The 15511-nt window shown below is 33.6% G+C and overlaps 2 protein-coding genes across 2 annotated transcripts; one reads left to right on the top strand and one right to left on the bottom strand.

Annotated features, from left to right (window-relative positions):
- Positions 1 to 1929: 1929 nt before the first annotated feature.
- On the top strand, positions 1930 to 5901 carry LOC139873211 (PHD finger protein ALFIN-LIKE 4-like). The gene is made up of 5 exons (XM_071861144.1): positions 1930 to 2221; positions 2335 to 2367; positions 4388 to 4616; positions 4711 to 4843; positions 5341 to 5901. The coding sequence occupies exons 1-5, from the start codon at positions 2125 to 2127 to the stop codon at positions 5614 to 5616; spliced, it is 768 nt and encodes a 255-aa protein (XP_071717245.1). The 5' UTR covers positions 1930 to 2124; the 3' UTR covers positions 5617 to 5901.
- Positions 5902 to 8643: 2742 nt separating this feature from the next.
- LOC139873420 (uncharacterized) lies at positions 8644 to 10661 on the bottom strand. The gene is made up of 2 exons (XM_071861352.1): positions 10086 to 10661; positions 8644 to 9459 (listed from the first exon to the last, which is right to left on the bottom strand). Exons 1-2 carry the CDS (start codon positions 10659 to 10661, stop codon positions 8647 to 8649), a joined length of 1389 nt encoding a protein of 462 aa, XP_071717453.1. The 3' UTR covers positions 8644 to 8646.
- Between the last annotated feature and the right edge of the window lie 4850 nt (positions 10662 to 15511).

Genomic DNA, 15511 nt, shown 5'->3' with positions numbered 1-15511 from the left:
TTGGTAGTGTGTAAGTGTGATATTTTAGATTATCATTTATGGATAATCTAGGTGGTGAATTTTTAACCTTGTCGGTAAAATAAAGGTTATGGTTTGTTTTAAAAACGAATGCAGTCTTTGAAAAACTTCTCATATAGAGGTCAAAACCTCGCAACGAAATCAATTAATATGGAATGTTTATAATCAATATGAACGGGACATTTCAGTTGACTTCGAAAAATAGGCCTCGGGTTAAGTGTTATTGGGTTGTCCGGTGAATGGTTTGATTTTGCAATTTCTGAGGAGTGAAGATGGAGGCTGGATTTGGTATCGGGGTTATATGTATGTTTTAGGATTAACTTTGGTGGGTTGTTGGTATGCTTTTTCAATTGTAATATGAATAGTGCTCGCTCAGTAATTGTTGTAATTCATAGTGTTTAGAACTAATCGAGCGAGAGTTTATGAGTTTTGGTCGTTTGTGACCAAGTACTCTCTCAACAGATCGTTATGATCGTTTAACGTTGTTCCACCAGATCCTTGATATATATATATATATATATATATATATATATATATATATATATATATATATATATATATATATATCTCCTCTTCATCGACACCACAACACCAAAATGATGCGACATTTGGGTTTTTTCGATTTGCGATTCGAATCGAATGGGAATATGATACGCACCGGTCTCTGGTGATTCTACTTGAACCTACATCATTATCACATACATCAACTTTCGTTTCTTTTCTCCATCGATTGCGAGTGGTGTTCTGACCTTAGGGTTTGTACGTTTCTTCGATTTGAATCGATTGGGAATAAAATACACGATGATTCTATATTATGAAAATAAGGTTTTATTATCAAAAGGTAATTATTAATTACTATAAACTAAAGGTTCGTTTAGATTTATAAACTTGTTTTGACTCAATAAATAAAACTCGAATTTCAATTCATATTGAATTTTTAACGAGTCGAATTATAGTGGCTCGTGAATAGTTCCGCTAATTTACGCACGTTAGCAACTCATATCGAAACACACTCATTTAGTCATATATTCTATATATATTCATTTAGAGAATTGATGAACAGTAACTATCCAATTCAATTTCAACTTAATTTCACGATTTTAAAGCTAATAAATAATAAATACCCTAATTCTAAAACAAAAGAAAAGTTGGCGGAGTGGCGTTGATAACGTTTGCTAAATTGTAGGCTGCGAGATCAAATCTCATGGCAACTATTTTTATATTTTCAAACTCAATTTGTTTTTATTTCAACTTAATAAATACTCTAATATAAATAAAAAAAAATCGTGGTTGGTTGAGTTGTCTTGGTGTTCTTTTCTAAATTAAAGGTTGTGGGTTCAAAACTCGGCAACCAATTTTTTATTATTATTTTAAAACTCATATTGTTTAACCTATAAATAACAATAACTAATGTGGTAATAATAGAACAAAAGCACGTTAGAGGAGTGATCATGGGTGTTTATTATCTTAATGGTCGTGTTTTAAAATCATGCGGCCTTTTTAAAAAAAAAGAAAAAAATAATAATTTTAATTTGTTTAAATCCTAAATAAATAATGTTGTATTTAAAACCCAAAAAAAAATCAATGGATGGATGGATGGTTTGGTGTCTTCCATCGGTACCAGATGATTGTGAGTTTGAGCCATTAGAGCCTTTTTTTCTCTACAAAAATCAGCGAGTTCTTACATGGTCAACCGCACTTCCACCGCAGCGAAGCGCGGTTGACCTAAAAACTTGTTTTGATAAATACGGAGTACATTTTTTTACATAAATAATTTGTGACTTTTAAAAGCACAAACAACACACACGAAAACTTGGGGTCCAAACCACGTTGTCTTATTCCTTTATTAGTTTAAAAAGGCACAAATCTAGGGTTTATTTTCTTCTTAATGGGCCAAATCCATCATCCATCCATGGATATATGAGAGTCAAATTATTTCCTCTTTTTTATTAAAATCATTCAATTTCAATCCAATTTCATCTCGTCTTATAGCCCAGGTCAACCAATTTCTCCAATTTTCAGTTTCCCCCAAAATTTCGTTTTTTGTTCGATCCTTAGGTACTCTTACGTACGTACGATACGTACAAAAATACGTAAATACGAATAATGGATGGAAGTCAACCCTACAATCCACGAACTGTTGAAGAAGTTTTTAGAGATTTTAAGTCTCGAAGAGCTGGCATCCTTAAAGCCCTTACTACTGGTTTGATAATTTCGTTAATTGTCTTTCAATTGGAACTATAATTACTTCCAGGTGTTGTTTTTAGCTCAAATAACTGTTAATTTCACTAAAGTTAGCTAATTTAATACTTGCAGATGTTGAAGAGTTTTATCAGCAGTGTGACCCTGGTTAGTACTATTTTTCTTCTACTATAGGTTTATGCAAGGTTGCAAACTAGCTATTTGGGGATTAATCTGTCCGAACTTTGGAACGAGTAATCGACAATTTGGGAATTAATCGGAGATAAATCTGATTGTACTATTTATTCACTTAAATAATAAATATCAAAATTATATGGGTAAATATGGAGGAAAACCATAAACATAACTTTAACATAATTGTCTAAAATCGTAAATTTTGTTCAAAAACTATATTCTAGTTAAATTTATGTTAAAATGTTAGACTAATTTTGACTTTGACCGACTTTTATCAACAAATCCAAATTTGACCCATTAACTGACGTTGATCGATTAATTAAACGGATTTTGAAAAATCGGAACGTAATGTTCTTAAAAACGAATAATTGTTGATTAATCAGGAGTAATCTGGTTCTCTACAATAGTGGGTATACGTATGTGTTTATATATGTATGTATGTATATACTCATTGAATCATTGAAGTAATCGGTGCTCACTTAGGGTTTGACAAAGTAGTAAAGAAATAATAGCATACTCTTGAAACACTCATAATAAGTACAGTATTTTTATGAAAAAATGGTAGACTTTATAAAGTCAACATTGGTTATTTTCATCATTTCATGTCCAAGTGTTCATGGGAACTACTATCATGTAAAAATTTACTGTACTATCTAAGAAAGTTTTGACTTTTGAGTACGAGGGAAATGCCATATTCTCCATCAGTCCATCTAAATATGGGTAAAATAGAAATTTTTTTTTGTAAGCCAAACTAAATTACTGGAGTAAATGTTAATTATGGAGTATTTTATAATGAGAGAGTTGCAACTTGTTTCTCAAATGAGAAACAATGATTGATGGATATCATGACACATGTGTATTATATCTAAAGGAAACTTTAATGATTGAGGTAACCATTGTGGTTTTCATTTAGCATTTGTTGATGCAATCATGCAAGTTCATTGATTTTTATTTGCAGTTTAATTTTTATGTGTCTTCCAGACCATAACGGTGTTATTCGTGCTTTTGATTCAGTTTGATATATTACTCTGTTTTATTCTTTTTTGCTAATTGCCTCAATAGTTTTTATTTACACTTCGATTTTCATTACTGTCATACTTTGTGAGGTTTTTTTTATTCACACAAAGCTGTTAGGATGTTTTTTTTGGTGTCATAAATCATGTTTTTTGATTCATACTGTAGATTTTGTTCTTAAAAATAAGGTTACCATGGTCATGGATGTTGCAGGTGGTTAGTTACATGAATTATAGTACCTTTCTTTCATTGAGGTTGATTAAAGGAGACATATACTAATGACTTGTTTTTATTGTTTGAAAAAGTTTAGATTGTTTAGAATAATGGTCTTGGACAGCATACCTATAACTAACCATTTCGGGTTTTAATCCTTTTAAATACTAGTTATATATTGTTAACTTGATTTCTGTATATATATTAATATGGTGTAACCATTTTTTTCTTTCTTTCTAAATGTCATTTATATTTGCTATTCATGCGCTATAATGTTTGTTCCATCTTTGCCTCTATGTTTGTATGAATGTGTCATTATATAAACATACTTGTGTATTCCTTTTTCATCTACAACTCTACAAGAATATACTTCCCACCTTCTCTACAAGCAAGGTTGCAAATATTGCTACTCCCCGAGTACTCGGTCGGGACATTTTAAGAAGTACTTGGAAACTCGGGTAATGTTGACCAAGGTTGACTTTGACCGAGTTTTGACCAATTTTCCGGGTAATCCCGAGTTTTAGCCGTATTTTGACCGATTTTGTGAGTAATCCCGAGTTTGACCTACTTCTATTCATTTTCTTTTATCATGTTCGTTGGCTTATTTTTCTCTGTTTTTTTTTAAAACATAAAAATGATAATCACAGTCTATCTTCAAGTTTCACTATCTTGAACTTTAGGATCTAAACAAACGGGTATAAGGGTATTACTCGTATTATTTATTCTTATCAGGGAAAGTTGTTGACTTTTTTGTTTTTGACTACAGAAAAGGAAAACCTATGTCTCTACGGGTTCCCAAATGAGCAATGGGAAGTAAATTTGCCTGCTGAAGAGGTACCACCCGAGCTTCCCGAACCCGCATTGGGTATCAACTTTGCTAGAGACGGGATGCCAGAAAAGGACTGGCTAGCTTTAGTTGCGGTTCATGGTGATTCGTGGCTTCTAGCCGTGGCCTTCTATTTTGGAGCCAGATTTGGATTTGACAAAGCTGATAGGTACTTAATATTTGCATCCTTTTTCTCTTAGTTATAATCTTTTGAGTTGTAAAGTTTCCATTTTTATTGTTGAATTTGTAAACTTGGGGTGTAGGAAACGTCTGTTTAACATGATAAACGACCTGCCAACAGTTTTCGAAGTTGTTTCTGGGGTGGCTAAGAAGAAAGTGAAGGATAAGTCAACCGTTTCAAATCATAGCAGCAGTAAACCAAAGTCGAGCTCGAAGGTTTTCATCTTTATTCTAATTTCCCTTCCTTATAATTCTTGTTAAATCCATTTACAAAAACCAAACTTGCTTTTTTATTTGACATGGGTTTTTTCTTGGCAACATGGGTTTTTCAAGTATTTCTTTATAACAAATAAAAGTGAAAAAAATCAGAGGTGGTAAGATTGGCGGGTTAAATAACGGTTCAAAAATGGCTCCTTTTTGTTATGGGTCCACAGGCTTTTAACGGGCTGGGCGGCCCAAAAAAAGCCTTTTTGGACTTTAGATAGAATAATATATGGGTTGTATTTACCGTTGCCCCATTATAGCATTTACAGTACTAAATACTCATTTGATAAAAAGTACAACACCTGCATCAAAATCGCCACCTTGTTATGGAAAAATGAAAAAGAAAACGAGTCATTGTTGTCTTTCATTTATTATTTTTTGCTCAACGCTATGTTCAAAAATGCATGTTTTCTGTACTGCTAACCTTTTTATTTTGCATCATTTTAAAGGCAAAAGGTCCCGAACCACAACCTAAATTTCCAAAAGCCTCAACACCAAATGATGAAGACGAAGAGGGTTTGGATGAAGAAGATGAGGAGGAGCATGGGGACACGTTATGTGGTTCGTGTGGTGAGAATTATGCATCTGATGAATTCTGGATATGTTGTGATGTTTGCGAGAAATGGTTCCATGGTCAATGCGTCAAGATAACTCCAGCTAGAGCCGAGCATATTAAACAGTACAAATGCCCTGCTTGCACCACAAACAAGAGATCCCGCCCTTGATGATTATACACTGGTAATGAAATGAAGAATCTTGTTGTTTTATGGAGTTTGATTTAACTAATCGTTAGTTGTTGTGGACAAAAAGTGGAAGTTAAAACTGGTCCTAGAGGTGCTTTTTAGGGTTTAAATGTGCATTTTATTTAAGTTAGTTGCAGATTTTTATTCGAAGTTGTTGTTGAGTAGAATTCTAAGGTAGAAGAAAACTTTACCTTTGTTTAAATGGAAGTTTGGATTCTATGTTATGTTCTGCTGTATTTTAATGAAATTTGATGAACATTTGTATTTTGTGTTCTTCTAATGTAGTTTAAGAAAAAGGGTTGGAAACGGTCATGAAAACCCGTTTAAGCCACTCACCTGTGAATAAGAAACCCCGCCCTCCGAGTAATATGAATACTGAACTTTTGTCCATTTATGCGTCTTTTGATTTAAGATGCCTTTTATTTGCCGGTCTACTAGTTGTCGACATGGAACCGTGTGATGGTATGTTAGTGTGTTCAGATGCCACCATGATTCATGAAGTAGGACTGGTCCTAACCGGTCCTTGGCCTGGTCAAAGTGTGTTCATGTGTTGGGACTGGTCAAGCTGATCAATAAACTATTTACTGTGTGTTCGGTAGTAGCGAAAGTGATCATCATAAACACATTTTTTTAATATTTAAATCGCGAGTCTTAAACTTTGGTCTTAAAAATTCTATTTTAAATTTTGCTAACAGCAGAAGAATTTGTTTATTTCAAAATAATCACAAACACTATAAAAAGATTTAATTTTTAAAGTTTGTAGTTTCAATGAGATATATTTTAATGAGAAGTAATGTTAAAATCAAAATAAATCGAGAACACCACAATATTACCTATAAAATCAAATTTGATTTTTTTATTTGCATATGCACATTTAGTCTTTGAACATTTTTATAAAATTTACCTGGAGCTTTATAAATTTTTGTGATTCGCGTTTGAACCTAAATCTTTACAGATACAGACTAGATTAATTATTAAGATATTCACAAGAAATAATCATATAAATATTCATATTTAGGCATGGTTTAATGCCCGTTTTAATTAATTTAATATTATTCTTATTTATCATCATTACATGATTGTAATTTAAGCGGACAGTTTTTAGATTTTTCGTTTAACCATATCTGTTTACCCGTTTAATAATTTTTGTCACCAATTTAATTTTTTTCGTGAGAGAAGGTGTCTCAACTCTCATTAAATAAGCCTGGTCAGGAGATTTTACTGGATTTGTTCACGAATCTCTACCCGGAAACTACCCGTATGGATGTGTTTACGGGTACCGTCGATCGGCTTCGGGTTTCTGTCCGAACGTGTGTGTTACGTGCAAATGTTGATGGTCGTTGAAATAAATGATTTGCTGATGCAAAAATCGCCGCTAAAAAAAAAAAAAAACCAAGTGACTTATTGATATTTAGACACTGTTTGAAAATTGAAAAAAAAAAAATTTAAACAATTTGGTTAAAATCCTAGGCGCCTAATTTCAATTTCATTCAGAGCTGAAAATCTAAAATACAAAAAAGTCTTTATTCCCTCCACCTGCACTACAAATAATGTATGCCAAAATCCCCAAAAATTTCAACAACAAATTCATCCCTCCATATCAAAACCCTAATTCAATATTTATACCATCCACACCACACTCATTCTCCATCAAATTCACTCTCTCACTCGCTGAACATGGATGGAATGATCTATTTATCCCAATTTCATCATCATGATAATAAAGAGAACATTCCTCCATTTTGTTCAATCAACAAAACGACCTATAAATATAAGCTCCGTACAAAGATAACATTCAAGAAGAAAATAATCAGAAAGCCGCTTACCGATATCACGAATCTTATTGTTGAAGATTTGATTCAATCTCCGGCTACTTCATTTTCGTCTCCTTGTTCGCAATTGAGTTCATATTGTCGGTCGATATCTCGCAATCGTATATTGATTGATGAAGAACGGAGCAGGTCGTTAAGGTTCAACTTTAGATGAACATGTATGCACCATATTAAACAGCATTAGATATAGAATTGATGTGTACAATTTTCAGTGTTTGCTACAAAATTGGATTACTTTTTCATAGAAAATTGTTAACTAGTAAGGGGTACTATATTTCCTTGATCACTTCGTTGTTTATGGTTAAATCATGAATCATTAATTATCATCATGCTGCGAGTTTGGATTGAACAAACTCAAATGAAAAACGATTAAGAAATGTACATAGTCAACAAGGGATTTGTATCGTCCGATCACAAATTGTTTATTATTTTGCAAGGTTAAGAAGCCTTTACGAGTCGAAACAGGAAACTACAGTGACGGGAAAGCCATTCAAAATTTGTTTATGGCGGGTAAAGATGTTAAGAAGTGTGGATCTTGGATGTCGACAATGCATAACATGACCGACGAGGCTCTCACAGCTTTTGACTATATAATGACAAGTATGGCCGAGAGTGAACCAGTCACGGTTAATCCTATTAATTCAAGCGATTTTCTGCGTCCGCCGGACGCCGGTTAAGAGCAAGCTTCAGCAAAAGCGTAAGGAAAAAGCGGTGCAAGGTGCGGAAATGGCTAGATTCGTCGTGTTCATTGAAGACATCTGAATTCTTTTGTGTTTCTTTCATCGGTTTCTCGTCTTCTTGTTTTGTTAATTTTTATTACTACGTATATGTTTTTCGTGATTTTAGTTTGCTTACTAGTTGCAGTTTAGTTTCAGTTAGGTTTGGCGCGTCTTGGTATAGATAGTTCGTTGAATTTTGCTTTCTAGGTACGAGCCGCACCAGTTTCTTCTATTGTACTTCTTGTTGACTTTGTTTTCTTTTCGAAAACATTGTCGGTTGTTATAAAAGTTCTCGTTATTTTGGGGAGAAAAAAAAAAAAGGAAACTAGAGTGACATTAGAATTTAATTTATCACTCAATGATAATATTATTATTATTCAGCCGAACCTCGATAGAGATATCTAACTGCAACACAAACTTATTTCATTGTACACATGTTTTATACTATTATTCTTATTCATTTACATTTCAGCATGGTTCATGACGATTGGAACAAAGACCTGTCTTTTTTTAGGAAATAATAGTCTTCTTAGTCCTCTCAACGATATTAGGATTAAGTTGATGGTATGTCCAACAAGTACAAGAGTCATCAACACTATCCATACAACTAGGATAGCCCTTGTGATATAGAAAATTGACTCGGATACTGATGCTGGTGTCAAAACCCATATGGACACCATATAAGTCAGAGAAATAGAAGAAGTAGCGATCCACATAATAACCATTAAAATCCACATAAAGAAACGATTTTTTGAAAAGGGTAATCCACTAATAAGCAACACGATTATACTAAGAGATGATATAAACCCGACCGTGTTGCAAATTAGAAAGATGGGGTATAAAGTTGGTTGATTTGATACCATGATAGCGTATCCGGCCTTATGAAGTTCATCAGTGGCGTCAGGTGAGTTATCTTGCCATACGCCACTTGGAGGATTAGTTCCTGCTTGAAACGCCATTGTTGCTATTAAAGATGCAACAACCATTAAAGAACTTCGTTTTTTATCTAGCCAGTCGTCAAACTTTTGTGCGTGAGACGAAGTTGGCTGGTTCTGTTGATAGTCTAATCTGTTAAAATGCAATTTTTTTCTTGAATTGTGACCAAATGAACCATGTGGTTTTGACTCAGTCGCTCCTGCTCGCTCTAAGGATTGCATGATTTGGTGATATGTCAAATCTCTTGAAACTTGAGACAGTATATCCCTTGCCGTTTCCCCTTTCGTGTTTGTTGCATTTACTTCTATCGGTGTATCAAGTAGCAAAAAGTTTATGGTCTAAGAAATGGTGAAAATAAGATGGAATCAGTCACATATATTGACATTATTTAAGAACTTTTGGTGGGGCTTAGTTGAATAAAAGGGTAACTAGAAAGTTATGAGGTTTTTTCTATTTGGGTTATCTAGGAGGGTAGGTTTTTTTAACTTTGATGTATGCGTCCTATCTAGTCCTATCTGGAATGGTCTAGGAGCGTTTCCCAAACCTTCCATGACCACCCCAATATTTGAACCCACAACCTCTCAGAAAGAGTTTACGGTCCTAACCATTGGGCTATCTTAGGATGGTTCAAGAAACATGTGATTGTTTTATTAAAAGTCTAGATAAACAGAAGAAAAATTTGTAAAAGCCCCTACTAGACCGACTAGTCCACGAATAGTCCGGATTTTGAAGTTGTTGGCGGCTAGGCCGACTAGTCCGACTAGTCCCGACTCAGCCCAAGTCGCCAGTTAACAGGTCAAAATAGGTTAAAGTCAGATTTATTTGGCCAAAGTCGAATTCATTCATAAAATCCATTCAAACCAGTCATAGTTGATCAACGTTCGACTTGTCTAATTTGACCCGTTAGTCCAATTCCTGACCAACTAGTCCCTAAATTTTCAATCTTGGAAATTATTATGCATACCTGAATTTGTTTGTCTGCAACAGCTAGATGCAGTATAGTATTACCATAAGCATCCTTACTGTTAACAAACTCATGATCGCCCATACTCTCAATTAACAACTTCAAAACCTCAAGTTGATTATACTTCACACACAAGTGTAACACAGTTTCTTGCTGCACTAACGCTCTAGCTGCATGAGGTTGAGCTCGCAACAACTGCTTCACAACTTCACATCGTCCTCTGATCGCTGCAATATGAAGAGGGTTTCTCCCATCACGATCACGCGCACTACATGTCTCAACGTTAGCCGATACCAGAGCTTTAACTATTTCCAAATGGCCTTTTGCTGATGCTATATGAAGTGGCAAGTGTTTTTGTGAATCGCACTCGGAAGAAAGATTTGGATTTCGTGTTAAGATCTCGGTCACAAAATCAGTGTGGCCGAGCATCGATGCAATGTGTAAAGGCATGTCACCATTGATGTTTAGAGTTATTTGTCTTTCAAGAATTAATGGATCTTCTTGAATCAAATTTAGCAAATTTGTTACATTTCCTTCTAGTGATGCTTCATATAGAAGTTGCTCCATTCTCTCCATTTTTATTAATTACACAAAACAGAATAGTGGATTTTATATACTATACAAAGAAGTGAACTGATAACATAATTTGTTCATGACTTCATGCGTTTTAAAAGTTTTTTATTAATAAGCAAGATAGATGATGTGTATTTTTTAACCTACTAATTGTATAATTTTTTCCGAAATCAGTTTGTATCCGGGGCAATTATTCGAACATAATATTCTTTGAACAAGTCATTAAGTCAATGAATCACAATTAATAATTAAGTCAGACAAGTAATAAAATATCATTATTAATGACTAAATGCCTGCAAATTTCCTTTTTTTTTTTTTCAAGAATTACCTAGAAATTTACTCGGTTCTTAAATTTATGACTTTAAAATATAAAATTTGTTTTCTTCTTCTTTTCATAAAATTTTCAAAAATATATAATATTTCCCGATTGGAAGACCGATTAAATAACTCGAATAATCCTTTTTTTTTTTTTGGTAAGCGAGGAAACCCTCCAATGAACGAGCACATTGGCTCCCCCATAGAAGGTAAAATCTCGGGTAATCAAGCCCCCTGAGCGCGAGACTTGGTACCGGGTGAATTGCGCATTATGCGCACCCTCTAGTCACACTCCCCTTTTGAACAATTTGGCATGGCCAGGAATTGAACCCGGGTGGTGTGCTTCATTAGGCAACTCGGTGGCCACTCAGGCAAGCCTGAATTGCGTATTAATAATCATTTTTGTTCTTCTATCATATTTTGTTTAATGTAAATATTTTTTTTAACACCAGTACAGGATCATCCAGGGGAACTTAACCACCCACGCGTTCATCTCCGTGCAGTTGCATAACCCGCCCCAACTGCTGTCCAGGAGGAACTCGGCCCAATCCAAGGGCATGGGCGGTAAAACCTCCTCCCCTACTACCCCGACAACGCGATGTGTATAAGACACCCTTAGGTGGAATTCAAGGGCAAAGTGACAACCTTGTGTGCAATGTTGCATCCCACGAGAGTCGAACTCTTGACCTCTCGCTAAGAGATGCAGGCCATTATCACATGTAAAACTCAAATTTACCTTGTATTCAACTGAATTTTAATGAAAAAAACTTATGAAATAAATGATTGGAAGTTATACAGTAAATGGGGGTAAATTGAAGAATTGAATGATTTTTTTTTATTTTTTTTATTATTTTCTTTTTTGCAAATAAAGAATTTTTTGAGACAAAAATTTTACAATATGACAAATAAAAATAGAACGAGAGAGTAATATTTAGTTGGAATGTATTGGTATTGTAATAGAGGTCGTAAAAACTTTAGTTGGAATTTATGGCTTCAAAAGCCAGTGTAATTTTTGTATTTTTTTTTCCTCTAGCGTCTTGTTAGAAGTTTTTAATAAAATTTCTGTTGTTCGAAAAAAAATACGAAAGAGTAGTATGTAGTAGCGATAAATATACATAAAATAAACATGTGGATAACCTTCCAATAAATTTGTACTCCGTATTATTTAGTCATTATCATTATACACACCAAAAATAATAGGCTGCAAACATCTCGGATTTGTGGTTTATTTACGACGTTTACATTTAGGTCATGTTTGTCAACAAGCTTTTTGGAGCTTTTAGGAGTTTTTAACTTTTAGCTTTTATAAAAAAGCTCTTATCAAATAAAAAGTTCTGTTTGGTTGTAAGAGCTTAAAGCTTTTTTAGGGAGGGAAAAAGCTAAAAACTACTAGAACTAGCGCTTAGCTTTTACCTTCTAGCTTTTTGTCATTATACTCTTTATTTTAATAGTTTTAGTTACTCTGTCAAACAACTAAATACATATAAAAAACTAACAGCTACAAGCTACCAGCTACAAGCTACCAGCTAAAAGCTATTAGCTACCAGCTAACAGCTAAAAGCTACGTAGTATTAGCTACTAGCTAACAACTAAAAGCTAATTTTGCCAAACATACCCTTAGGGTGTGTTTGGATGAAACTAGCTGGAGCTGGAGCTTGTAGCTAGAGCTGGAGCTTATGGACTAGAGTTGGAGCTGAAGCTTATTTTTAAAGCTGGTAGCTGGAGCTTATTATTTTTTATAAGTGTTTGGCAAACTAGCTGGAGCTTATTTCTAGTTCATAAGCTCTACTTTTTTTCATAAGCTACTACAAGTTGCTTATTTTTTAAGAGCTTATGATTTTCATAAGCTCTACTTTTTATGTCTACCAACCAAAGCTTATGACTTGGAGCTTATTAAAATCATAAGCTCAAGCTCCTAGAAGCTTCCATAAGCTCCAATAAGCAGGTGTGCTAAATACACCCCTAGGAAAGAAATTTCGTAGGTATTTAATTTGTTTCATTTTGACCGGGAGATTGTATCAGGGGCGGATGGGCCTTAGGCCCAGTGGTTGAAATGTCCCGTTCTTATTGATTAAAAACGTTCCATATTAATTGATTTCGTTGCGAGGTTTTGACCTCTATATGAGACGTTTTTCAAAGACTGCATTCATTTTAAAACAAACCATAACCTTTATTTTATCAATAAAGGTTTAAAAAGCTTTACGTAGATTATCAAATAATGATAATCTAAAATATCCTGTTTACACACGACCATTACATAATGGTTTACAATACAAATATGTTACAACAAAATAAGTTTCTTGAATGCATTTTTTACACAATATCATACAAGCATGGACTCCAAATCTCGTCCTTATTTAAGTATGCGACAGCGGAAGCTCTTAATAATCACCTGAGAATAAACATGCTTAAAACGTCAACAAAAATGTTGGTGAGTTATAAACCTATATATATCAAATCATAATAATAGACCACAAGATTTCATATTTCAATACACATCCCATACATAGAGATAAAAATCATTCATATGGTGAACACCTGGTAACCGACATTAACAAGATGCATATATATAAGAATATCCCCATCATTCCGGGACACCCTTCGGATATGATATAAATTTCGAAGTACTAAAGCATCCGGTACTTTGGATGGGGTTTGTTAGGCCCAATAGATCTATCTTTAGGATTCGCGTCAATTAGGGTGTCTGTTCCCTAATTCTTAGATTACCAGACTTAATAAAAAGGGGCATATTCGATTTCGATAATTCAACCATAGAATGTAGTTTCACGTACTTGTGTCTATTTTGTAAATCATTTATAAAACCTGCATGTATTCTCATCCCAAAAATATTAGATTTTAAAAGTGGGACTATAACTCACTTTCACAGATTTTTACTTCGTCGGGAAGTAAGACTTGGCCACTGGTTGATTCACGAACCTATAACAATATATACATATATATCAAAGTATGTTCAAAATATATTTACAACACTTTTAATATATTTTGATGTTTTAAGTTTATTAAGTCAGCTGTCCTCGTTAGTAACCTACAACTAGTTGTCCACAGTTAGATGTACAGAAATAAATCGATAAATATTATCTTGAATCAATCCACGACCCAGTGTATACGTATCTCAGTATTGATCACAACTCAAACTATATATATTTTGGAGTCAACCTCAACCCTGTATAGCTAACTCCAACATTCACATATAGAGTGTCTATGGTTGTTCCGAAATATAGATAGATGTGTCGACATGATAGGTTGAAACATTGTATACGTGTCTATGGTATCTCAAGATTACATAATATACAATACAAGTTGATTAAGTCATGGTTGGAATAGATTTGTTACCAATTTTCACATAGCTAAAATGAGAAAAATTATCCAATCTTGTTTTACCCATAACTTCTTCATTTTAAATTCGTTTTGAGTGAATCAAATTGCTATGTTTCATATTGAACTCTATTTTATGAATCTAAACAGGAAAAGTATAGGTTTATAGTCGGAGAAATAAGTTACAAGTCGTTTTTGTAAAGGTAGTCATTTCAGTTGAAAGAACGACGTCTAGATGACCATTTTAGAAAACATACTTCCACTTTGAGTTTAACATTAATTTTTGGATATAGTTTCATGTTCATAATAAAAATCATTTTCCCAGAATAACAACTTTTAAATCAAAGTTTATCATAATTTTTAATTAACTAACCCAAAACAGCCCGCGGTGTTACTACGACGGCGTAAATCCGGTTTTACGGTGTTTTTCGTGTTTTCAGGTTTATCATTAAGTTAGCATATCATATAGATATAGAATATGTGTTTAGTTGATTTTAAAAGTCAAGTTAGAAGGATTAACTTTTATTTGCGAACAAGTTTAGAATTAACTAAACTATGTTCTAGTGATTACAAGTTTACCACTTCGAATATGATAGCTTTTTATGTATGAATCGAATGATGTTATGAAAATCATTACTACCTTAAGTTCCTTGGATAAACCTACTGGAAAAGATAAAAATTGATCTAGCTTCAACGGATCCTTAGATGGCTCGAAGTTCTTGAAGCAGAATCATGACACGAAAACAAGTTCAAGTAAGATCATCACTTGAAATAAGATTGTTATAGTTATAGAAATTGAACCAAAGTTTGAATATGATTATTACCTTGTATTAGAATGATAACCTACTGTAAGAAACAAAGATTTCTTGAGGTTGGATGATCACCTTACAAGATTGGAAGTGAGCTAGCAAACTTGAAAGTATTCTTGATTTTATGAAACTAGAACTTTTGGAATTTATGAAGAACACTTAGAACTTGAAGATAGAACTTGAGAGAGATCAATTAGATGAAGAAAATTGAAGAATGAAAGTGTTTGTAGGTGTTTTTGGTCGTTGGTGTATGGATTAGATATAAAGGATATGTAATTTTGTTTTCATGTAAATAAGTCATGAATGATTACTCATATTTTTGTAATTTTATGAGATATTTCATGCTAGTTGCCAAATGATGGTTCCCACATGTGTTAGGTAACTCACATGGGC

The sequence above is a fragment of the Rutidosis leptorrhynchoides genome, chromosome 10 (genome assembly GCF_046630445.1).
Source record: "Rutidosis leptorrhynchoides isolate AG116_Rl617_1_P2 chromosome 10, CSIRO_AGI_Rlap_v1, whole genome shotgun sequence".
Lineage (NCBI taxonomy): Eukaryota > Viridiplantae > Streptophyta > Magnoliopsida > Asterales > Asteraceae > Rutidosis > Rutidosis leptorrhynchoides.
The sequence above is the reverse complement of the archived record's forward strand: the minus strand, read 5'-3'. Positions and strand labels throughout refer to the sequence as shown.